The sequence below is a fragment of the Aquarana catesbeiana genome, linkage group LG07 (genome assembly GCF_042186555.1).
Source record: "Aquarana catesbeiana isolate 2022-GZ linkage group LG07, ASM4218655v1, whole genome shotgun sequence".
In the NCBI taxonomy this organism is placed as follows: domain Eukaryota; kingdom Metazoa; phylum Chordata; class Amphibia; order Anura; family Ranidae; genus Aquarana; species Aquarana catesbeiana.
In genome coordinates, this window is record NC_133330.1 from 67,970,864 (window position 1) to 67,997,491 (window position 26,628).

Genomic DNA, 26,628 nt, shown 5'->3' on the forward strand with positions numbered 1-26,628 from the left:
TCTCTGAAGGGAAGGGTTTTCAAGGATCGTCTAAAAGCTAATAGAGTAGGAGATAAGTGGACAGATTGGGGTAGGGCATTCAATAGGATTGGAGAGGCTTTGGAAAAGTCCTGGAGGCGAGCATGGGAGGAGGTGATGAGGGAGCTAGAGAGAAAAAGGTCTTGAGAGGAACGAAGAGTATGTTGGTATTTAGAGACTAGGCTAGTGATGTAGCTGGGGGCGAAATTGTGGATGGCTTTGTACGTAGTTGTTAGTATTTTGAATTTAATTCTTTGGCTGAGCGGAAGCCAGTGGAGGGATTGACAGAGAGGGGTAGCAGAGACAGAGCGATTGGTAAGGTGGATGAGTCTGGCAGCAGCATTCATGATGGATTGAAGAGGTGATAGACTATGTAGAGCCAATAAGAAGGGAGTTGCAGTAGTCGAGGCGAGAGATGACCAGCGAGTGAATTAAGAGCTTTGTTGTGTCATTAGGGGCGTATTTTGGAGATGCTGCGGAGGTTGAGGCCACCTATAAGGACCTTGAACCCCAGCAGCTGCTATGACATATCCACACCAAAGCTGTAACTGTCCACAACAGAATGCAAAATCATCCTAGTCAAAACAAACGTAGGGAGGGAGGCTGGAAAGTTCTCTATGCCAGCTCTCTTCCAATTAAAGACTTCCTTAGACTCTCCTACTGACCATCCCCTGAAGACCCACTGTTCCTGCCTGACCTACCAATCCAGTAAGTATCCCTTAGGTCTGTTTTACTTTAAACTTTAAAAACCATCCTACGCCAAACCCATTTTTACCCGATCATGTTGACACTGCATACATGCTTTTCTTTCCTTACTCCAGGCCTACCTTATATCTGTATGAAAGGTCTTACTTGAAGTTCCAAACAATTATTATGGGACAAAAGTTAATAACCAAAGCGCCAAAGATAATTAGTGACAATAATCCAGTTACCAGCTGCAGTGAAAAAACTTGCTGTGCAAATGTACTTATGAAAAATCAATACACCGCGCTAAATGGTAAGTTAACAAAATCTTGTCGCGACACACTTACGCCCGAATCTACTTTCGGGAATCGAGCAGAACCGTGGCCAGCGGTATACCATCTTATATGGACCGATTTCCCCTAAAAATCACCTGCTATTCACACAGGGTGCCAGGATACAGTCACCCCTTCATGTGAGTGTAAATATATTGTTTTAAGGTTTTCAAATAAACCTTGTCAACGATACTGCGCAATGAGGTCTTTTTCTTCATATCTACTTGCATGAGGCTTATCCATTTCAGGAACCATCAGCACAAGGATATCTCTAGGAGTCTCCCCACACACCTGTTTGATCATACTAGCAATAGCTGGTCCATACTGAGGGGTAAATTTACATCCATGTGGGGGCACCTTGTCTGAGCACCAAACAGCACAGGTATGTATTACCACCCAACACGAGCACCATTTAACACCTATTGGGACAGTCACTAATGTGGTTGAAGCAACATTATGCAATCTGTTTAAATTCATTTTATTATTTTTGATTTTGTTAACTTACCATTTAGCACGGTGTATTGATTTTTCATAATTGTTATGGGGTTCAGAAGTATAGACAGACACTGTGTTGCCTTCTGCCTGAGACTCCTGCATAGGCTCTTATGAAGATGTAGTCGGAATTTGACTTAAATATGAAATACCGGTAACCACCAAATCCAAGAACCAAAATATAAAGTATGGCAACATAGCAGTCCTTAGGTGGCTGCATACGTTTATCTTTTTCAGCTAAAAACATTTTCAGCAAGTACAGAATATACTTGTTGATCTTGTCAGTAGTGCAATGTCCTTTCCAATTCTTGGGAGCTGAACTGTAAGAACAAACCATGTTATTTTCTTTCTGTAAACTACTGCCTCAACTGATGTTACCCATCACAAGCCATTTCTGATCTGAAAAGTTATTTTATAGATGATCATGGGAGCGCATAACTGGATTAGACCAGTCCTCTTGTGCACCTAATTATAATGGGCAGGAATATTAAAACATGTAATGCCCCTCTTTTCCTTTAATTCTGAGGGCATTAGATGAGACCTTCTGGTTTGCACAATCACAATCTCAGAAAGAGGCAGTTTTGTTAGGAATTTGTGCCCACTCTGGAGATTTTTCACTACTTCCTGACCCAGTGAGACAACAAGATGGAAGTAAATGTCCTTAAAGTGGTGTTCCGGCCAAAATTATACTTTTTAAATAAAAATACCCCTATAATACACAAGCTTAATGTATTCTAGTAAAGTTAGTCTGTAAACTAAGGTCTGTTTTGTTCATTTATAGCAGCAGTTTGTTATTTTATAAACTTACAGCAGGCCGTGGCCATCTTAAGTGTGGGCATCTGAAGCCAGACTATTTCTTCCTGGATCTCATCCCTGCAGATCTCGCACATGCTCAGTGCAGCACAAGCAGTGTAATAGGTTTCAGGTCAGGTTTCCATAGCAACGGCAGTGTCAGAGGAAGTTGCCGCCCCTTCCCAGAAACCATTGCAAACAGGAAATGATGCGATGAGCCACGGCTAGGGAGGAGGAAGTGAAAAATGAATACAGCAGATATACAGTAGGTGCTGAGAAAATTTTTTTTTTAAAATATCCAATTCATTTGCAGTGCACAGTTTAGTGAGGGATGCTGAAGAGTTGTAAAAGTGGGTGGAACTCCACATTAAAAGGGTCACAGAAAGGGAAACCTGAACGATTCTGGCTGATCCTTTGCAACTAATAAAAGTCTTTTTATTGGTGTCTGTTACTCCATTAAAGGGATTTTTATCATTTACACAACTGAAAGTAAAAATAATTCTGCAATAGAGACACAGACAGCAAAAAAAAACACTCCAACATAGAATCTGACCCTTCTTCATCTGTCCAAACCTAAAAAAAAAAAAAAAAAAGCTTTGGCTTAAAAGTTACAGAAATTTTGAAAAAATCTGCTTTTAAAGCCACTGCAAATAATATTACTGATTATTGCTTAGGCTCTTTAAATCTGAACTCCAAGCAAACAGTCAAATGCACAGGTAAACTACACATAAGGGAGCTGTTTTACCAGCCAAAAGATTTATATTTCTGTCGATCAATTTCTGAGAGTTACACCGCTCTTCCACAAAGCACAACCTCGTCTGCTATGGCAAGAGATATGATTTTTCTGCTGCAGTTTGCTAACAATTATAGGTCTCTTCACCGCCCTATCCTACCCCACCTAGGAATGTACAGCGAAAGGAGAAGCAGCAGAGTGATGACTCCAAAGACATGCTGGTAGGTTAATTGGATCCTGTCTAAATTGGCCCTAGTATGTATGAATGTGAGTTAGGGACCTTAGATTGTAAGCTCCTTGAGGGTGTAGGGACTGATGTGAATGTATAATATATATGCAAAGCGCTGCGTAAATTGACGGCGCTATATAAGTACCTGAAATAAATAAATAAATAATAATACACAATCAGAATCAAATAGTGCTGCTTCTCCCTCCCCCACTCTGAGATCTTCAAAAGGCTGATACATACTGTCAGAGAAATAGTAGGAGCCGGACTTGTCAGTATGAGAACATTCCCGCGTGCCTGCGCAGCGCAGAATAGCGCTCCGGCGCTTGCGGGTGCGTGATACAGCGGGACGGCACACTCGGGTTCGTGATACTACATAACAGCGCAGGAGGGTGCGCACTGAAGCACGCATTAACGTTACACCCTCCTTGCTGGCCTATAAAAGGCTGACCAACCCCTTGTCTAATTGCTGGTTTGTCTTACAGCTTCCTGTGTTCCTGTCTCGAGTTCTGTTACCTGTGTTTACCTGCTGTGACCTGGATTGACCCTGTCCTGCTCTGGATCTCTCTCCAGCACTTTGACCCCGGCTTGTTTAAAGGACTTCTCTACTACCTGCCTCCTGTGTTTAACCCCCAGCTTGTCTTAAGGATTCCTCTGCCATCTGTCTTTCTGTGTATGACCCCAGCTTGCCCAACGGACTTCTCTACTTACCAGCTTTCTGTGCACGACCCTGGCTTGCCTATAGGATTCCTCTGCTGACTTACTCCTGTGTTTGACCCCTGGCTTGTTTAAAGGACTTTCCCACCAGCCTGCTTTCTGTGTATGACCCCAGCTTGCATTAAGGACTTGCTTCTACTGAGTACTCTGTGCCTAACCCCCAGCATCCTCCTGTACTCAATAGCAACTACTATTGGGTCTGTTGGGTTAGAGCCCCAGCCAGATCATCTACTTCAATTCAGGTGTCTGGTTCACCTCTGCACAGCATCTCTACTCTGCAAGAGTCCTCCTTTCAAGACCCATCTACCTGCTGGTAACCGTGCCTCTCTGTGCCCTATACCCTCTGTACCACCTTCAGGGGTAAAGTGCGCTAAGCTGCAAGAGGAGCCGCTCTCAGCATCTCGGCCTTGGTGAGTACCCCTGACACAGGTGGTCCCCTAGTTACAAACATCCGATTTACAAATGACTCCTACTTAGAAACAGAGGGAGACAACAGGAAGTGAGAGGAAATCTCCCCCTAGGAAGGGAAATTCACTCCTGTAAGAGTTATTATGGGAAAAAGGTGTCTCCACTGAAGCTTTATCACCAATCTTTGTTTCCACAACAACCCAAAATTGTCAAAATCCAATTGTCTTTGGGACAGAAAGTGAGGTGAAATTTTCTGAACAGGGGCACAGACAGCAAAACAAATGTTACAGGGGTGTTAACCCTTCCTTTGCTGCCAAAAAAGCTTAAAAATTGTTTTTTTTGGCTGGAGCTACACTTAAAAAATGTACCTGTTCCGACTTAAAAGCAAATTCAACTTAAAGAGGAGTTCCACCCAAAATGAAACTTCCACTTTAAGTGATGGTGACCCCCTGACATGCTACATTTGGCATGTCATTTTTTGGGGGGGGAACAGATACGCAATTTTTATGGGCACCCAGCTCCCACTTCCTCCTGGGCTCCGTGGCCCCGGAAGGAAGTTCAGCTCTCCCCCTCCCTCCCTGCAATCTTCTGGAACACGTCACAGGTCCCAGAAGATTGCCTGACCATTTGCAGTGCATGCCCGGCTGTGAAGCCACAGCCGGGCGCCCACAGTTTGAAAGCACCTCAGAGAGGAGGGGGAGAGGAGCGGGGTTTCGTGAGCCCGCATCGCTGGACCGTGAGACAGGTGAGTGTCTGATTATTAAAAGTCTGCAGCTACACTTTTTGTAGCTGCTGACTTTTAAATGGGTGGAACTCTGCTTTAAGAACAAACCTAAAGACCCTATCTTATTTGTAGCCGCCTGTACCAGGTATAAGTAAGTACATTTATTCTTGTACAAGAAGATCTAAATAAAGAAGATCTAAATAAAAAAATGGGGTGGGCAACTACATAGTAAATGTGGTTACTTGCTAGAGGGAGAACCTCTGTGGAAATCTAGGATGGAGAAGGATCTAGGGGTCCTAGTAGATGATAGGCTGAGCAATGGCATCCGATGCCAAGTTGCTGTAAGCAAAGCCAGCAGAATATTGGCATGCATTAAAAAGGGGATTTAAAACGATAATTCTCCCACTCTACAAGACTCTGGTCCGGCCGCATCTTGAGTATGCCACCCAGTTGTGGGCATCAGTCCTCAGGAAGGATGTACTGGAACTGGAGAGAGTCCAGAGAAGGGCAACAGAGAAGATCTCAGCTACGGGGAAAGACTATAAGCTTTGAACTTATTCTCTCTGAAGAAGAGACGCTTGAGAGGGGATATGATAGTGATGTACAAATTCAGAACTGGTGACCCTAGCATAGGGAAAAAGCTTTTCAGTGAAAGGGAATTCAAAAAGACACATGGCCATTCACTGAAATTGTAAGAAAAGCGGTTTAACCTTAAACTGCGTAGAGGGTTCTTTACTGTCAGAGCGGTAAGGTGTAGAATTCTCTTCCAAAAGCAGTGGTATCAGCAGGGAGCGTCAATAGTTTAAAAAAAATTATTTGATGGGCACCTTAATGATCACAACATACAGGGATATACAATGTACTATTGACATAAACACAAGCACACTCACACACCACAGGTTAAACTGGATGGACTTGTGTCTTTTTCCAGCCTTACCAACTATGTAACTATCATATGTTGGGTCTATCTTGTAATGAAAACAGAGTTGCATTTTTGTGTCTTTTATATTTGCCTAATTCATATTTAGTTTCCATAATTTGTTAATACATACACTGCTGAATGATTTGATTAAAAACACTTATTTCAACAGTGTTCAATTAAAAAATGACTAGGTTATTGATAAAAAAAATGATCAGGACCTTTGCTAAAGTGATTGTAAATGATCACCTTGTAAAACAATCCATACAGTTTAAAATAGAAATGAAAGGCAAAACATTTGTGTATAGATATAAAAAAAATTAAACCTTTTGTCCCCTTTTTTATAAGTGATCACATTCCCATCTGTTCTCAGCTGCATCTCAGCTGCATAAGAGCTGGGGGAGGAGAAGCGGCAGCACACTGAACTTCCCAGTGAATAGCTGTGCGGGGGGTCTGTCAGGACAAGTCTGATCATTGAAGGAGAGTAGGATGAGATCCCAGCATAGCTAGATAACTGACCACAGTACATTATCCTGCTTAGTGTGATCAGTTTTTAATAGGAAAGAGGGACTGGCAGGAACACCAGGGTTTCACACAAAGGAAGCAATGCAAAGAGAACAGGATATTTTTTTATACAAGTGCATGGTACAGCAGGCACATATCAGGAACATGAACTGTTTTAAATACTCTTTAAATTTCCAAAGCTTGGCAAAAGACAAATACAAAGAGAGTCCAAAGTCTGATATAATTTATCCAACACAACTGATTTAAAAGAGAAGTCCTTTCCCCTGACCATGTTTCATGTTACACCCATATTTAGGGTGTAGCATGAAACATAGTCACAGTCTGCAGCCCCCTAACCCCAAACTGACCCCCACTTTATGGAATCCAGGGATTCTTCTCCCTGCCATCTCCTGTCATTTTAGGTTGGGGGACATCACCACACTTGTAGTCCTTTGATACTTCCTCCAGCCCCTTAATTGAAGGTTCATACCCAGTGGCATCAGGAGGGGGGCTGGCCTGGGCTATAGCCGGGATATTCAAAGCCAAGCTCTGACCATGACACTTATAGGCTGCACTGGTGGACGCTGGTAGGCTGCACTGGTGGGCACTGGTAGGCTGCATTGATGAGCACTTGTAGGCTGCATTGGTGGGCACTGGTAGGCATATTGATGGGCACTGGTAGGCTGCATTGATGGGCATTAGTAGGCAGCATTGATGGGCATTTGTAAGCTGCATTGGTGGGCACTGGTAGGCTGCAATGATGGGCACTGGTAGGCTGCATTGGTAGGCACTGGTAAGCTGTATTGGTGGGCACTGGTAGGCTGCATTGATGGGCACTGGTAGGCTGCACTGTTGGGCACTTGTAGGCTGCATTGGTGGGCACTGATAGGCTGCATTGATGGTCACTGGTAGGCTGCATTGGTGGGCACTATGAGGCTGCATTTGGTGGGCACTGGTAGGCTGCATTTTTTGGGCACTGATGAGGCTGCATTGATGGGCACTGGCAGGCTGCATTTGATTGGCACTGGTGAGGCTGCATTGATGTATTGATCTCTTGTATCATGTCCGCAGTCTCTGACCATCTCCTGTATCATGTCTGCAACCTCTGACTATTTCTTGTCTCCAGTCTCTGATGGGGGGTCAAGAGTGGGAGTGCTGCCAGGATGGGGGTCATGGGAGAAGTCAGATGTGTGTGGACTGTAGAGAGGAGACTTTAGGATAAAACCAGAGCCACCAACCTAGAGCCATCTAACTGAACCCTGCATGTGCACCCGAAAGGAGGTAAGTGACAGCGCCACCAGGCCAGTCTGAGGGGGGGTCACTGACGTAAGGGGGGGTATACCATAATGTAAGGGGGCACTGATATAAAGGTTTCCCCCTTATATCAGTAACCATCCCCCCTTACCTTAGTGTATTTTTTCTGCAGAAGGTGGTCTCCATATTCCCAGAGTTCCCGTGGTCCCCCCTTGATGATTGCTCTACTTTTACCACTATAACCGGAGTTTGCGCTTTATATATATATGTGAGCTTTAGAATGCATAGTTTTCCCTTTTATTAACAAGAAAATAATGAAATTATGCTGTTGGGCTGATATAATAATGCTATGGGACTGGTATGAAAGTGTTTCCAGGGCTGGTTTTTATTCCCAGTCTGACCCTGCACACATCACCACTCACTCACCAGGCAGTTCCCAGAAGGAGAATGGCAGAACCCAATTGAATAAGGCCCGCCAGACAGCACTGGAACAGGCCGCAGCCCAGTCCACATTGGGCAGGGGTGAGGGGGGGCATTGGGTGGAGCTTGGGCTGGGCTTACTTTAAAATGTGGGAGGGGTTATCAAATTTACCTTCGGGCTGAAGCCCCTGGTCTTTTTCCCACTTAGCAACACCCATGATGCTCTATCATAAAGAAGTGAAACTCTTTCTTTGCTGCTACCATCACAGACTTCAGAGCAGGCATTCAATATTTATACTTAAATGAAAGACTTGAAGCAGAGATAAATTTTCATTCTTTATCCACAGGTTTGCTATCCAAATGTTGGTGTTCCATCGAGAAAATACTTTCCAAAAGGGAACAGGATCAGGCTCTCTATACTTTTCGTTTCTCTCCATGGCTCCAAACAAACAACCAAACAAGCAAATAAGGAACTACGTCTTCTATATGCTACCCTCCCATTTATTCTCCTGACCAACTTAACACCTTGATTACATGGTAACAGCAACAGATTTTAAACTGCATGCTTTAGAACCATTATTTTACATTTCAGCATCTATTTTGTTTCTTCTTTTTGCATAGATCCATATTTTTGGACAAAGTAACAAAATAGTACTTTACAGTTTTTATTTCCTCTTACCATTTCTTCGATCCTTCTTAAATAGCTCACCATGTCTCTAAGTCCTCATGCACATGGACGTTTTTACAGCTGCGTTTTTGAGTGTTTTTTACAGCTTAAAAACGCCTGTCTATGTTAGTCTATGGATTCATGCCCACCTAGACGTTTTTGAGCTGCAAATGGCCTAGGCGTTTTTAAGCTGTAAACAAAACCCAGGACCAGTGCGTTCCGCTAGAGCTGTAAAAACGCGAAACGCGGAAAAACGCGGAAAAACGCGCAAAAACGCGACCGCTGCGTTTTTGCGCGTTTTTTAGCTCCGGCGTTTTTTTGCTCAAAATAGATGATTGGACACTCTGTAAAAACAGGAAATTCCTGTCTGGACATTAGATTACCCAAGAGTCCTTTGCACAGCCGTGTGACTGTGGTTAGTGACTTGAAGATGGCAAGTGCTGTTTCGCAAGTGGAGCTCATTAGTGCGATACAGGCCCATCCTGAACTGTGGGATGTGGCACATCCACTGCATGGAGACCACATACATAAAGTGAAAGCCTGGGAGGACATCAGTGCTGCCATTACCCCTTGCTGGGAACAAATGAGAAATGCCGAAAGAAAGGAAATAAGTAAGTCTATTTTCCTTGAATGCATGATCTGTTTGTGTGTAATGTAAACGAAGATTGCATATTTAACCCTTTGTTTTCCATGTTATTTTAGGCCAAATTATGCAGCGCCGCTGGAAGTCCCTACGTGACCGTGTCAGGAGGGACCTCACGGACGAAGACAAGGCGGCACGCAGTGGAGCACCAGCGCCAACAAAGAAACAACACGTGTACCACAGCAATCTGCTATTTTTACGGCAAAATATGCAGAGCCATACCAGACCGTAAGTTTTTAGTTTTTTTCATATATTTGCCTATGTACATTGCTTTTCAGGCAGTATGTTCCATGGCTATTGTAACCACTTTCCGAACGCCACATGTACATATACGTCGGCAGAATGGCACGGCTGCACAAATGGGCGTACCTGTACATCCCTTTTAAGTTGCCGCCTTGGCGGCGCGCTTTCCCATTGCGAGGTCCATGAGTCAGACCGCGGGTCCTGCGGACTCAATGTCCGCGGGCACACCGGCGATCGTCTCAGGGAGAGGAAGAGGTCAATGCCAGTGTAATTTTTACAGTAATCATTGCAATTTTAATCGCACTGATCGCTGTAAAAATGACAATTTTTACAAAAATGTGTCCAAATTGTCCAATGTGTCCGCCGTATTGTGGCAGTCATGCTAAAAATCGCTGATCTCCCCCATTACTAATAAAAAAAAAAATTTGCAATCATTGCAATTTTAATCGCACTGATCGCTGTAAAAATGACAATTTTTACAAAAATGTGTCCAAATTGTCCAATGTGTCCGCCGTATTGTCGCAGTCATGCTAAAAATCGCTGATCTCCCCCATTACTAATAAAAAAAAAAATTTGCAATCATTGCAATTTTAATCGCACTGATCGCTGTAAAAATGACAATTTTTACAAAAATGTGTCCAAATTGTCCAATGTGTCCGCCGTATTGTCGCAGTCATGCTAAAAATCGCTGATCTCCCCATTACTAATAAACAAAAAATTTGTAAGAAAAATGCCATAAAACTCTCCCCTGTTTCATAGACGCTATAACTTTTGCCAAAAAAAACGTTATTAACTGAAATCTGTATATACATATTGGCCTAAACCAAAAAGAAAATTTTATATTTATTTATTTTTTGTGGGATATTTATTACTTAAAAAAATTTTAATTCAAAATTTAAAACAGAAATTTACACTCTTTTTTTATAGCTCCGAAAAAAAACCCAAAAAAAACCCAGAGGTGATCAAATACCACATAAAAAAAGGTCTGTTTGAGTGGAAAAAAAGGACGTAAATTTTTTGGGGAGCCACGTTGCACGACCACCATTGTTAAAGCGACGCTGTGACAAATCGCAAAAAGTGCTTGGGTCTTTGGCCAGCTGAATGGTCCGGGCTAAAGTAGTTACGTTTATACAATTTGTATTGTCTGCAGGACAACTTCTAACATTAGACTCAGAGAGGTGGAACTAGAAGAGGCTGAGGTTCAGAGACCAAGCAGTCCTATGACCAGCACTGGATCTCCACGTCCAATCAGCGAGGGAGGTGTTGAGTGCACAGATGAGGTAACTGCTTCGGTCTGCCTGTCTATCTCATTGTCTGTCTGTCCATGTACATGTCAATGTAAACGTTTTTGTTCTTTTGCAGGAATCGAGGGCTGTGGAATCACTGTCTCCTGCCAGTCAGCAAGGTGGAGAGCAGCGCAGTCGTGGCAGTGTTCGTGGCCGTGGGCGTGGACGTCAGGCGAGGGGCGGCTATAATCCGGAGGCTGATGACAGAGTGCTAGCACTGCTGCAGGAAGTGCGGCAGGAGAGGCGCAGTATGGATGCCTTTTTAGACACCAACAACCCACGCACTTGCTTCTGCCGCAGCCTTTACCACATCCTGGAGGACATTGGGGGAGACCAAGAGAAACTTTGTATGGATCGCATGTACGCTATTGCAATGCAATACCGTCATGCAAAATTAAGTGGCGGGCCACCTCCATTCGATCCATATAATGTTTCTCATGATCCCCCAATGGCCCCTGGGACCTCAGCAGTGCTAGCACCCCCCTCTCACTATCAGCCCCCTCCTCAACGCCAACCACCACCTATGCCGTCCCAGACCTCATTCCATAACGTGCACTCCTATGGTGAATTTCAACCTTCCACCTCCCATTTTCAGCCCCCATACCCTCTACCCCGCTACCAGCAGGATTTTGGGAGTGATCGCCAGGCCCAACCATTACCCCGTCCCCAATCCCCAATCAAGCATCCACCACCACCTATCACCAGTTGTGATCCCAAAATAAATTCTTTTTTTTCTTGAAATACCAGTTGTGATCCCAATCCTTTATTAAATGTGTTTTTTTGATTGAAATATGTGTTCAATTTGTCTTTTATATGATGCACAACAGCACTCCTTTGCACTCTGCTTGCCCTGAAGGCAGAGTGCAAAGGACTCTATCGTACTCTGCCTTCGGACAAGCGTAAGCTTGCTCTTTTTTGGGCTTAGCCTAGGCTTACCCCGAAGGCAGAGTCAAATTGACTTGTTGAACAATCGTTGATAAATGGACCTAAAAATAACAAACTTCAATTTTAAATGCTTTTATTTTAAAAAACACAAGAAAGCAAAGGTAGATGTATTGCAAATATTTTTTAGATATAATCATTCTGCCATGATACCTCTTCATCAGGGGATTCAAAATATTCTGCAAATTGGTTTCGAATGCTCATGACACGTGCAGTTGAACGCAAGTCCATAAATTGAACCCTCTGAAGTTGGTTAATGGGCTCCTGTTCAACAATATTTCTGTCACTGTCCCGCAGAAAATTGTGCAGAACGCAGCATGCCAGGACGACTTTAATGGCGTTGTCAACATCCAATTGCATACTTGTCAGCAAAACTCGCCATTTGGCCGTGCACACCCCGAATGCACATTCAACAACACGGCGTGCACGGCTGAGCCGATAATTGTATATTTTTTGTTGTTGGCTGAGACCAGTGCCACTGTATGGCCTCATAAGATTTTCAGCCAGTCCAAAGGCCTCATCTGCCACCATGACTAATGGCAAGCTGGGTTCTTCAGTGCAGGGTAGAGGCCTGCTTTCAGGAATATTGAGTCGTCCCTAATGTAGACGGCGTCCGAAGGCCGACTCGCGGAATATGCGGGCGTCACCTTGGCTTCCATATGCTCCCACATCCACAAAAAGAAATTTAAGGTGTGCATCGGACAATGCCAGGAGGACCACCGAAAAATATTTTTTATAATTAAAATATGACGATCCAGAGTGGGGAGGCTTCTTCACCCTGATGTGTTTCCCATCAAGGGCTCCTATACAATTTGGGAACTGAGTTTTTTCCCAAAAAGTGTCCACAACTGATTCCCAGATGTCTTCTGTTGGCTCTGGCATTACAATGTTATGCAATTCCTCCCATATTGCCACACATGTTTCCTTTATTATTTTTGAGACCGTTGAGAGGCCAAGGAGGAAGTAATGATGCAAGGAAGCATAACTTTGTCCCATGGCATGGAACCTAAGATAACATAATAAATTTAGTTATTGAAAGAGAAAAGCATAAACATAAGTCCTAACCCTACCCTTAAACCTAACCCTATCTCCTAACCCTAACCCTAACCCCTAACCCTAACCCTATCTCCTAACCCTAACCCCTACCCCTAACCCTAACCCCTAACCCTATCTCCTAACCCTAACCCCTACCCCTAACCCTAACCCCTAACCCTATCTCCTAACCCTAACCCCTAACCCTACATCCTAACCCTAACCCCTAACCCTAACCCCCTAACCCTAACCCTAACCCCTAACCCCTAACCCTAACTCCTAACCCTAACCCCCTAACCCTAACCCCTAACCCTAACCCTATTTCCTAACCCTAACCCCTAACCCTAACCCCTAACCCTATCTCCTAACCCTAACCCCTAACCCTAACTTCTAACCCTAACCCCCTAACCCTAACCCTAAACCCAAACCCCTAACCCTAACTCCTAACCCTAACCCCCTAACCCTAACCCCTAACCCTAACCCTAACCCCTAACCCTAACCCTATCTCCTAACCCTAACCCCTACCCCTAACCCTAACCCCTAACCCTAACCCTATCTCCTAACCCTAACCCCTAACCCTAAATCCTAACCCTAACCCTAACTTCTAACCCTAACCCCCTAACCCTAACCCTAAACCCTAACCCCTAACCATAACCCTAACCCTATCTCCTAACCCTAACCCCTACCCCTAACCCTAACCCTAACCCTAACCCCTAACCCTAACCCCTAACCCTATCTCCTAACCGTAACCCTAACCCCTACTCCCATATGTGGATTCACTTACCTGAGTGTCACTAGAATCCGTTCCTCCGGTGACACAGGGCTACGCATCACAGTGTCCATCATTGTGAGCCTTGGCCTGAGCCTCTCCAACAGGTCATCAAAGAGCGGCACTGACATCCTTGTAAAGTTAAAGAACTTTGTCGGATATGAGCGCAGTTGGGAATAAATGTTGCCAAAGTACCCCGTAGAAAACCGATTGGATACCATTGGATGCACCCAAAATCGACGTCTGCTGCTTCTCTCCTCCTCCTGTCTCATTCTCCGCTGCCTCCGCAAAACAATCAGAAGGATTGCCTCATCGATCTTCTGCATGACAGGATCCATATTTCTCAGAAAAATACAGAAAACTTAACAGACTCTGAAACACTCTCTCCTCTCTCTCTCTCCTACCAAAATGGCACCGACACATGCTCATTTACATATTTTCTTTGGTTTCTGTGGCATTGTGGGAAATTTGGGAGTGTATATAGCTGAGAGATGTGTTTTTCATTAAAAAACGCTTCTTAGCGCTAACGCGGAAAAACGCGCAAAAACGCTAATGCAAAACGCGTTAAAAATCGCGTTTTTAACGCCGGTTTTTCCAGGCGTCGAACCTAGCTTTACAGCTCGTTTTTTAAAACGTCCATGTGCATGAGGACTAATTTTTCAATTTCTTAGGGATCAACAACAACAAATAAATCAACAATTATGGCATTTTAATGCTAAGTACTGAGACCATGCAACTCTTGTTACCTAATCCACAATTTGTTTTCTGTCTCATATGTGCTTCCCTACCGCCCTTTGATTATTCAATGGTGAGATTATTGATATACACATACACTATATTGTATATTATAAGTATTGGAACACCTGCCTTTACACACATATGAACTTTAATGACATATTGAGTTGGCCCACCCTTTGCAGCTATAACAGCTTCAACTCTTTTGGGAAGGCTGTCCACAAGGTTTAGGAGTGTGTCTATGGGAATGTTTGACCATTCTTCTAGAAGCACATCTGTGAGGTCAGGCACTGATGGGGACAAAAAGGCCTGGCTCGCAGTCTCCGCTCTAATTGATTTCAAAGGTGTTCTATCAGGTTGAGGTCAGGACTCTGTGCAGGCCAGTCAAGTTCCTCCACCCCAAACTCTCTCATCCATGTCTTTACGGACCTAGCTTTGTGCACTGGTTGCACAGTCATGTTGGAACAGGAAGGGGACATCCCCAAACTTTTCCCACAAGGTTGGGAGCATAAAATGTCTTGGTTTGCTGACGCCTTAAGAGTTCCCTTCACTGGAACTAAAGGACCAAGCCAAACCCCTGAAAAACAACCTCACACCATAATCCCCCTCCACCAAATGATTTGGACCAGGCCTTCTTGTCCAACATCGGTGCTTGACCTCACAAATGTGCTTCTGGAAGAATGATCAAACATTCCCACACTCCTAAACCTTGTAGATAGCTGCAAAGGGTGGGCCAACTCAATATTGAACTCTACGGACTAAGACTGGGATGTCATTAAAAATCATGTGCGTGTAAAGGCAGGCGTCCCAATACTTTTGACAATATAGTGTATGTTTTTCATCACTTAAATACCTTTTATTGCTTATATTTGAAAACGTATTTTCAGTACGTTACATTAAAAAGGAACCTGCAGCTGGAGGAATAATCTGCTAAAGCATTGCACCCATGATCCATTGGTCGCAGTTGCAATTCTTTGCCACCGCCAATGCAAAAAATGTAATCATTGTATTATTAATCAATGCAGGCATTTATTACTATTTCTTTTAAGTGGACTGTGCTTTTAAGAAAGAGCTTGCGATTTTATGCTTTCATTTATAATCCTTGAACTATCCTGCAGCTTGAAGATCTCAAACTGTTTACGATGATTCTGTATACAAAGCCAGTTCAGTATATTTTTATATCTACAAATGTTTCTCTTTAAAAAGATGCACCATGCGACACAAGCACATTTTAAATTTGCTCAACATTTTCTGCATTGGTTTTCAAGAAGCTTTTTGCAGACTAAATTGCTTTGTGTGAATTGTTTTCAGTTTTTCTGGTTGGATTCACTTTTCACAGAAATTTGAATAATTCCATCAATTCTCCAAAATGATCTGAAAACAGTATTTTCACAAAGCCCAAAATGTAGCCACTATTTTTTCTTTACATTTCTCCATCTCAGATGCCTAAAATGAAACATAGAGACACAGAAAAGTGATGGCAAAAAAAGCAGGGTCTATTGAGTCTGCCCGGCTTTATATTTTATTTATTGGTTTTATTTTTTAGGTTTTTTTATTTTGCCTTATTTGTGTATAGATCTACAACATATTGTTGTCCCAAGCATGTTTGAATCCACTTACTACCTCTGCTAGAAGAGTATTTCAAGCATCAACCTTTTTCAGTAAAATAATACTTTCTTGAACTTTCATCCTGCTAGTTTGAAGTCATGTCCTTGTATTCTTGATCTTGGCGCCATATTGGAAATACTGCCCTACTGAACCTTGTTCAACCCTTGATATATTTAAAGGTTTCAATCATGTCTCCTCTTTCTCTTCTTTCTGCCAGACTGTACATTTTTGGTTCTTGAAGTTGCTCTCAAAATGTTTTATCCCCCAAACCTTTCACCATTTTTGTTAGTCCATCTCTGAACTCGTTCTATTTTATCAATATCTTTCTGTAAGTGAGGTCTCCAGAAATGGACACGGTATTCTAAATGAGGTCTCACTAAAGATCTATATAGGGGATTCAGGACCTCGTTCCTCCTGCTTGAGATCCCTCTAGAGATACATCCTAGAATTCTATTTGCTTTTCCCATTGCCTAGTCAGACTCTTTGCTCATTTTGCAATCATCTGAAATAAGTACCCCCAAATCTTTTTTTCTAGAATTAATATTACAGTTTTCAGCAGCTGCTGAAGAGTTAAACTACAATGCCTATCGGGTTCTTGGATCCCTATTGGGTTCTTGGATCTCTTGGGATCTTTTATGGTTATTGCAATGGGTTCCTGCTCTCTTTGCTAGATTAATATCATTTATATGATATAAAGTGCATAATGTGAACATAGAGATTGATCACTAGTGGTGCCTGCACTTTAAAGTGGGGTTCCACCCAAAAAAAAAAAAAAAACTACATGAAAAATCCTAAAAAAAAATACAAAAAAAATTTGGATATATATATATATTTTTTTTACTCACCTCTAAATGCCTGTTGCTAGGGGGTCCCTCGTAGTCTGCCTCTTTCAGTGCCTGGGCTGGTGACATCACTTCCGTCTCGGCACAGGAAGGGCTCAGCTCTGCTCCCTCCCTCCTGTCAATCATCTGGGACCCATTACAGGTCCCAGGTGACTGAGCGGCCAATCACAGCGCTCAGTGAAGCCACAGCCCGGCGCCCACAGTTGCAATGCCGGAGCCGTCGAGGGGGAGACGAGCGGGGCTTCGATCCCCTGCATCGCTGGACCCAGGGACAGGTAAGTGTCCAATTAAAAGTCAGCAGCTGCAGTATTTGTAGCTGCTGACTTTTAATTTTTTTTTTTTTTGACTGGCCCTCCTCTTTAACAATATTGTTACAAAATACATTTTGTAGGGTAGGTCAGGTTTGCATTCACATTCCTTGATTTAGGCAACCATGGAAGCTGAAAAATTCAGAAAGTAGCTGTAATGGGCCGTACACACGATCCGAAAATCGGACAAAAAATACCGCTTTTGACGCAATCGTATGATAATCGGATTGTTAGTACAGAGCTTTTGAGAGCTGATCACGACAGTTCATCCAATATTATTTTATCAGGCATGCACAAAAATTTTCCTCATACAATTTTCATTTAGTCAGTACAGTTGCCGTCCGAAAATACAATACAAATACACTACAACACATGACATCACTTCCAATTTTGTTTTCCTGCCAAACGAGAATTTTTGTGACTTTAGTAACCTATTCAATTTCTACTTGCGAATAGTAAGCGGAAAAAGTCGGACAATCTGTCGTCCGATTTTCGGATCGTGTGTACGGAGCATTAGAGAAGAAAGAAGCTGGAAAGTTCTGAAAATAAAAACACTCATCACTGCACCTTTACGTGACCTGATTTTGCATAAAGTGGAACTAAACCCAGTTAATATAACAGTTTCTCAAAAGAGTTAAGTTCAAGGCATGCCATAAATCATAACTGTCACAGTTGCTTGTGCTTTCAAGCAATCAAATGGATGTTGTCATAACTGATCACATGTGCAGCACCAAGGTGTCAGAACACACAATGCATGACAGTTTGTTGTGTAAGGGGCTGGTAGCCGCAGACTGGTCAGGGTGCCCATGCTGAACCATGTACACAGCTAAACGTGCCTAGAGTGGGCACATCAGCATCAGAACTGAATCATAGAGCAATGGAATTAGGTGGCCTGGTCTGGTGAATTCAAAAATGGTTTGAGGAACAAAACAATGAGTTTGAGGTGTTGACTTGGCCTCCAAATTCCAGAGCATTGGCTCTGCTGCCGTCCCATTGCTCTCACACATCCCCGGTACCTGCGCTCCCCCGCCGCCACAGCCCGCCATGCTTACCTGGCTCCGCTTGCCCATCGGCAGGTCCGGGATCTCCATGGTGGGTGCCGGCGGGTAGAGGGGAAGGAGAAGAGCGGACACACATCCGCTCTCCTCCCCTTCTTCTTGTGACCTGGAAAGCGATGTCTCTGACGTCACTTCTGGGTCAAGCTCTCGGTGTCCCCGGCTCGCTTTGCTGAGAAAAAATGTTTTGCAATGCGATCTGTGATCTGCATTGCAAAACATTCAGTGGAGCACAGGGGGGACATGCGGGGTCTTTTAGCAGGGGGGACATGCGGGGTCTTTTGCATATCTCGAAAAAGAGAACCTATCACCTAAAAATCATCACATGTGATGAAAAAAAAATTGAAGTAAAAAATTTATTTTTTTTTTGCAAAAAAATAAAGTTACACCCAAGCACATAAAATCCCCCAAAAAAGTTGAGGCCCCCCCACATATACACACGCACGAACGTAAATGCATGCGTTGGGGTGCCTATGTGTGAAAACGTTAATTGCGATACACGTTACATATCGCCGCGTACGCCGTAGTGAGAGCAATAATTCTAAGACAAGACCGCCTTCGTAACACTAAACTGATACTTATAGGGGGCTTTTGAAGTGTCACCTATAGAAAATATAGGGTACTGAAGCTTGTCCCCATTTCACGGGCACACATAAATTTAAGATTTGGCATATTGGGTATCTATTTACTTGGTGCAACCTCCTCTTTTATATTTTACCCAAAAATTGCATAATTTACTGTTTTTGAGTGCCCTAAAATCCAAGTTAGTGTGTTTTTTACTGAAATTTTGCATTTCCTAGACCTTTGCAGTAATATTGTGTGAAAAAAAATTGCAACTACCACTATTCCATTCTCTAGAATATCTTCTTTCAGAAAATATATAATATTTGTGGGTTTGGTGTAATCTTCAGGCCTAAAATTATTTTTTAAACATGTGTGCAAAAAACGCAAAAACGGCTCTGGCAGCGAAAGGGTTAAGGGGTCTATTTGGAAAAAAGTTGCATTGCCATGGGCAAAATGGGCATATGGTCAAAAACTAAAGTCCTTCAGGCTATTTTCTCTTCCGAATAAATTTTGTTTTACTTTGGGCAGTATTAAAATACTGCATTATGGACACTAGATGGAGTTGAGGAGCTTAGGAAATACTTTTTTAGAAACAAGAGATACAATGTAAAAATTCTAGAAAAGGTTAGTGGGAATTTGCAAATACATGTAGCTGATGGTTACATTGGTTGTATTAGCCTGGCACTCTACTCTGCCCATATAAAAAACATAAGGCCCAGGTAGGATAAGGCCCAGGTAGGTTGGCTGTATGCTTCTATCCATTTACACATTGTAACTGGATTGTACCTTTAATTAGATCTGACATACAAGTTTTCTACAACCGAATAAAAAAGAAGACAGCAGTGGGTTTAGGGTAGGAGATAAACATGTTTTACTGTTACTGAATTGTGTACAAAATGTGTAATTGTTTTTTATCTTTGGAAAATGCCTGTTCGGGAGAAGCATAATGTGGGAATCAATGTGTTACCCTCCAGCATCTCACTTTAGTAAGGAGAGTAAAACTTGACAGTAATTTTGTTTTACAGCAGAGAAAACAGCTTCTGAGCAATGAAAAATGTATCAGCAAAAGAGTTTGGAAATGTTTTGGATAATTGCTGAAATGTAGTAAAAGTTTTGGGAAAGAATTGTAAAAGGAACAGATCAATTGCTTCACACACAACGTTGCACCTCCGCCATTTAGGATCCAAACATTTTTCGCTCTGTTAGGGACTAGGGATCAGCTTTTGGTTCAAGTTCAGGGTGAACCCAACCCATCTGCATTTCACGGACACGTCAAACTAATATGGCCATTCATACTATAGCAACCAACTACCAATAATGCACTTCTTGACCTTCCAACTTAGGTCAAGTGGCTTGGAAAGACCAGCAATGAAGGTTTTGTGCCATAGAAAAAGTACCTTGTAGTTGGAGTCCTTCAGTAAGGTTGGTCCCTACATTTTTATGTCCTGATGAAGGGGGGCTGACCCCCAAAACTTACTGGATATCTCTTATCTTATGTGTGTCTCAATTTTATCAGCAACCATTGCTTGGTTTAAAAAAATAAATAAATAAATAAATAAATAAATAGGCTTGGGGTTTAGTGCTTCAGAGTTTATTTTTTGGGGGAGTTATATTTATTTTATTTTGCTAGAACCTTTTTTAATTTTGCACAATTTTGTAATTTGAAGATATTGAGGCTGTGAGTAAGATAAGGTACATTTTTGTGCCAATAATACATACTTGAATAGATTTATTTTTCTTAAAACAGAGTTTAATGTTTTTTTTATGCATATACAGTATATCATATACAGTACTCCCATATTTTTACTTGGTTATCCTGGAAATAACAAACTTTCTGTCCCTTCATGGCTACACTCACTACTCCACTCTATTTAACTATGGAAGGAGCCATGGTTGTCACACAGGTTGGACTTCAAACACGTCTGCCATTGCTCATCTCCACTACATGGTTGTTTATGGAACTAGTAGTTTACAAAAGAAAAAGATAACATTATTTTTGCTGTTTTCAGCTCACAGAGAGTGACAAAGACAGTGCACATCTCGCAAGATCAAAAGATATTTTCTGTAATTGCTAAAAATGTTCTTCTGAAAACTATAACAGCTACCAGAACTAAGGACTGGTAGGGCTGCATAATATTACATTTTTCAGGTTCTGTGTTAACCCCTTGGAGCTGGCGCCTTCTGATCCTTTAAGGTGTTTAGGATGCCGGGAAGCGGGGCAGGGTTTATGATCGTGTGACCACCGTGATTGGCTGTCAAGGCAGTCACATTGCAAGCAGCGATCAGGAGCTTTCTGTTAGCCGCCGGTAAGTTTAGCTTCACATCTATGTGGCTGCGCTTGCTGCATTTTTCAGGTACGTTTTGCAGTGCGTTTTGCGTTTTTAAACCCACGTTTTTGATTGCGTTTTTGCATGCACTTTTCATGCATTTTGCGTTTTACTTTTTTTTTCTTAAACGTAATGTAAACACACTGTATATAGCTGGTTGCTAAGGGGGGGTCGGGAAGCCGGCAAAAAAAATTGCGAAAAAAACAGCATAGGGTCCCCCCCCAGGTCTATACCAGGCCCTTTGGGTCTAGTATGGACTCAGAGGGGACCCCCATGCCAAAATAAAAAAAAATGGCGTGAAGTCCCCCCAAAATCCATACTAGACCCATATATGGGCATGCTGCCCAGTAAGTCAGGAAAGGGAGGGTAGGAGCGAGCACCCCCCCAACGCACCTTGCCCCCCATGTTGATGTTGACAAGGGCCTCTTCTCAACAACCCTGGCCGGTGGTTTTTGGGGTCTGCGGGTGGGGGGCTTATCGGAATCTGCAAGCCTCCGTTAACAAGAGGGCCCCCAGATGCTGCCCCCTCCATGTGAATGGTTATCGGGTTCATCGTACCCCTACCCATTCACCAAAAAAAGTAAAATGTTAACAAACTACAAGAGCCGGTTTTTGACAAGTCCTTTATTAAATAAGAAGCCCAGAGCCATCTTCTGGTCATCTCCCGGTGCCGTCAACTCCCGGTGCCATCTTCTTCTTGTGTTGTCTTCTCCCATGAAGCTGTCTTCTTCCTCACCGCCGCCATTTTCCTCTTCCTCACCACCGCTGTATTCTTTTTCTTCCTTGCCACTGCCGTCTTCTTCTTCCTCCTCGCCCCCGCCGTCTTCTTCATCGCCACCGGTTACCTGCAAAAAAAAAAGCTGATCTTGTCCTGAAGCTGTATTTCTTCATTGTGATGTTCCTGCTGTCAGGCATGGGGCAGGGCCATCCAATGACGTCGCCTGGAGAGCTGCCCTCTGCAATGCCTGCTGACAGCTGATGACACATCAGTTGTCAAGGACATGGCAGTAGGCTTCCCGGCCCCCCTGCTTAGCAACCAGCTATATACAGTGTTAAAATAAAAACCGCAAAATGCAAAACACATCAAAAATCGCATCACAAACACAACACTTGCATTTCTTGTGCTATTCCATTGAAGTGTATTACACGAAAATAGGTGTGAATGTAGGGTAACTGTGCCGGGAGCATGCAGGGTGCGCGCTCTTGGCACAGCTGTATTTGCACTAATACACACAAATATGTGGCTGCTTGGCACCAAGGCCCACCCGCCGAGAGGCCACATATTTGCATGCGGCCGGCACCAAGAGGTTAATAAATACCAGTTCTGCCTCATCCTTGCTCATAAAAATCATTTTTTGCATGAACAGCAACCCACACCTGCCTAGGACATGGTGAAAGTGACACTAAACTCTGGTTTAGAAAATAAAAAAGGATGTATTTTTAATGCAAAAAAGTATTTCCTATTACTCTCACTCTCCTCCACATCTCCAAATTCTTTTTTTTTTTTTTTTTTTTTGTTGCTCTGATCTGACTTTCTGTTAGAGGGTGACTACATTTGCTCATGGTCTCTACATGGTCCCACTCATGACTACATGGTCCCACTGTGGGTAGGAGTTTAACCACCCTCTGTTGCTCCCTCCTGGGATGGACTAGTGACTGCACCGCTCATTTCAAACAAACAGAAGGGGGGGGGGGGGGGGTTGGGCGCTTATGGAGGATGCTACAAGGCAACACAGTAAATACCAATTTGCTGAAAAAGAAATTACAGGGGCAGTAAAGCAGACTAAAATCCTCCTATCCTTTACAAGCAAGGATGCAGCCATCATGTTTTCTTTTAGATCTGCAGTTGCCAAGGGGCTGCACATATCATCAATTCTGACAGCAGCCATTTGATCATTTGACAGTTCAGTTGAGAGAAAAAGCAACTGTGATAGTTATTATTAATGGCATGCCTTAAAGCGGAACTCAACCCTTCTATCCTTTTCAGCTAAGGAAGCTGCCATCTTAGCTTCTGTCTGATCTGTAACTTCCATGGAGCTGCACATGTGATGAGTTATGACACCAGCCATTTCATGATTGACAGTTTCATTATATGCACAAGCAAATATGACAGTTAGCATTCCTGGCATCAAAGAAGAGGAAGGAGGTGATCCCTGGTGCCGCACATCAGTATGATCCTATAGTAGTGATAAGAGTGGCAACCTCAGCCTTGACTCCAACCGGGCCACACTCCCAATGTGTTTTGCTCAACCTTCTGGAGCTTAGTCATGCTTCCCCGTGACTAAGCTCCGAGGGAAGAGCGAAACGCATTGGGAGCATGGCCCGGTTGTAGTCCAGGCTGAGGTTGCCACTCTTATCACTACTATAGGATCATACGGATGTGCGGCACCAGGGATCACCTCTTTCCTTTTCTTTGAGCTACAGTAGCAGCCTGGGTGGGCTCCATCCCTCGCCAGCACTCCCAACAGTGGATGCAGAAGAACCCAAACACTGTACATACCCCGTATCAGCTGAGCCTGATCGGCACACAAAGAAATACTATTCCTGGCATGTCGGGTATATGCTGTAACTGTTTTTTAAAACCGTTAAAGCGATGGGTTTAGCCCTGCTTTAAATGTAACTGTTGTGGTAAACCATTAAAACGGCGGGTTCTGCTTTAAGTAGCAGATGTGTATGGACTATTTTTGGAGAATACGACTAACATGTGTTGCTTTAACGTTTTTTTTTTTTTTTTTTTTTTTTTTAGTAACCTACATTTACAATTTAATAATTCAAATGGTGTAATCCAGGTAAATCTATTGTAGTATGGATGTGTATGGACTATTTTTGGAGAATATCATGTAGTGTCGCTTTAACGTTTTTTTTTTTTTTTTAGTAACCTACATTTACAATTTAATAATTCAAATGGTGTAATCCAGGTAAATCTATTGTAGTACTGAAGTGCTCTTTGTAGCAGAATTTTACAAACACACGCAGAGATAAAAAAATCAAAGGTGTTCCATCGGTGAAGGCCTTTAGTGATATTATAACTGAGATGGGAGGAACACAGGTGTATTTATCTCCTTGGAATAATCTACTGAAACAATCATGACCTAATTATGACAGCTCCATGTTTTGTTATGGCAGTTACGTGTTTTGAAAAGCAGACCTTTTCATAATTCAAAGGACCTGGGAAATCTGGTCAAACAGATGTTACACATTTCGGAGATAACAGCAGTCGCTCCGCATTAGTAGCTTAAAAGTGGCCCAGACAAGCTTTGCCTTCTATCGGCCTTACATCCATTCACACTACTTTGCTACAAAGTATCCTTTCATTAAACCTTTTACATGTAAATCTCAAGCTGGAGCTGCTTACAGAAAAATATTTGTGTCTTTTCGGTAAGAGCAGAGTTATGGCAAAAAATGACATTCATTTTTTTTAATGTGACTTTCACGTCACCAGACCCCAAGAACAAAAACTTTATATATTTCAAATACCAGTCCTTAGATTTGGTGGATGACTGTAAAGCCAATCGCTTAGTTTGCAGTGGCACTGTCCTGCTATGGAAAATAGCTGGTTGGCAATTTACAAATAGTTGAAAAACAGAAAGGAAGAAAAAAAAGCACACTGCCCAGAGATCGAATGACCTGAAGTTGCCCCTACTAGGGAATGGCCCAGAACAGCTGCTAGGAGGCACAGAGTAAGGAAATTCAGGTAACAGCAGGATGGAGAGGTATGGGGGGGCAACGTATTTTCTGGACAGGACCCAAACCAGCTGCACCTGGAATATGATGACCTTCATCATTTCCAAAAGGAGGACCTATTGTATTTACTATTCATTAGCTGTAGAATTTCATAGGGAAATTTTCTGAAAATCTTCCTGAAAGGTAAACTTACACTTGTAAGTGTAGTGGAGATACAGCCAGAAAAGGATGGGCCTTTAATCCCCAACAAGGCCATTGATCTGGATAGGACCAAGTGCTGTATGCACAGCACTTTTTGCCAGATGGCATATAGCTATGTTGGTGACCTCACTTTTCTCCTCAACAATTACACAACACATCTTGGTCACAGACCACCCCAGTCTGCTAATTGTCTAATAAGGAATCAACAGTGCATTGATCAGTTCCCCATCTCCTACCTTACTGTAAGTGTAGTGTTTACTCCCGCAGAACCCTGAAGTTTAAAGTGTAAGTTCACATTGACAGAAAAATCTGTAAGATGAACTTACACAGGACCCCCTCCTCACCCCCAAGTCCTGCTGACTTGGATCATGGCGATCTCTCGTTATGAGCCCCGGTATAGCCACATCAGGGGTCCGGGGCTTAGAAATCCCCTTCAGCATTCATGCATCTTCTTCCCCGCTGACAGGATGGGCTACGTGGGTTCTGATTGGTCGGCGCTGACCAATTGAATGCTCTGAAACGTCCTCCTGATGGGGTGCGTTTTGGAGATTCAGCTGCTGGGATTTCTAATGCCTGGATCCCTGACGTGGCGAGATCGCCGCTATCCAGGTCAGCGGGACTGGCGGGGGTGAGGGGGGGGGTGAGTCCTGTGTAAGTTCCCCTTACAGATTTTTCTGTAAAGGTAAACTTACCCTTTAAGGTTCCTAGGTTCTGTAGCGCTAGCCCCATATGAGCACCATAGGAGCCGCTAGAAGAAAGAGGCATGGAGGAGCTCAGCTATGAGGAAAGATTAGAGGAACTGAGTTTATTCTCTCTTGAGAAGAGGAAATTAAGGGGGGATATGATCAACATGTATAAATACATAAGTGGTCCATATAGTGAACTTGGTGTTGGGTTATTCACTTTTAAGGTCATCACAAAGGACAAGGGGGCACTCTTTACATCTAGAGGAAAAAAGATTTCATCTCCAAATTTGGAAAGGTTTCTTCACAGTAAAAGCTGTGAAAATGTGGAATAGACTCCCTCCAGAGCTGGTTCTGGCCATCTCAGTAGATTGCTTTAAAAAAGAAAGGCCTGGATTCTTTCCTTAATGTACATAATATAACTGGGTACTGACATTTATAGGTAAAGTTGATCCAGGGAAAATCTGGTTGCCTCTAGGGGGGTCAGGAAGGATTTTTTTTTCCCCTGCTGAAGGAAATTGGATCATGCTTTGCTAGGGTTTTTCGCCTTCCTCTGGATCAACTGTGTGTAAAGGATTGTGTATATGGGATTGTATGATTTTTTTTTTATTGGTTGAACTAAATGGACTCATGTCTTTTTTCAACCTAACTATGTAAGTTTGCCCAGGTTCTTTTTCCCAGCAATTGCCCCCACAACCAGGCACACAATCACAGTCACTCTTTGGCTCAATAAGTAGTCCAGAGGTGTTCTTTTTGTGTTTATTTTTTGCTTTTGGGACAACTTGGAGAGGGTTGGGGAATTGAGTGAGATACTTT

General features: G+C 43.0%; 2 protein-coding genes across 4 annotated transcripts in view; one reads left to right on the forward strand and one right to left on the reverse strand.

Annotated features, from left to right (window-relative positions):
• CACNA2D3 (calcium voltage-gated channel auxiliary subunit alpha2delta 3) overlaps positions 1-26,628 on the reverse strand; it is a 1,508,837-nt gene that overhangs the window by 1,182,913 nt on the left and 299,296 nt on the right. The window lies entirely within an intron of this gene.
• Positions 9,321-21,041, forward strand: LOC141102406 (uncharacterized). The gene is made up of 6 exons (XM_073591366.1): positions 9,321-9,501; positions 9,593-9,761; positions 10,927-11,056; positions 11,139-11,343; positions 20,585-20,609; positions 20,927-21,041. The coding sequence occupies exons 1-6, from the start codon at positions 9,321-9,323 to the stop codon at positions 21,039-21,041; spliced, it is 825 nt and encodes a 274-aa protein (XP_073447467.1).

What these genes read in the sequence shown, in the direction of transcription:
- LOC141102406 (XM_073591366.1), top strand. Translation starts at nt 9,321, where the DNA reads ATGGCAAGTGCTGTTTCGCAAGTGGAGCTCATTAGTGCGATACAGGCC. An exon ending in ATGCAGAGCCATACCAGACC is followed by an intron (nt 9,762 to 10,926) that starts GTAAGTTTTTAG and finishes TATTGTCTGCAG; the next exon opens with GACAACTTCTAACATTAGAC. An exon ending in TTTAGACACCAACAACCCAC is followed by an intron (nt 11,344 to 20,584) that starts GCACTTGCTTCT and finishes TGTAATTTGAAG; the next exon opens with ATATTGAGGCTGTGAGTAAG.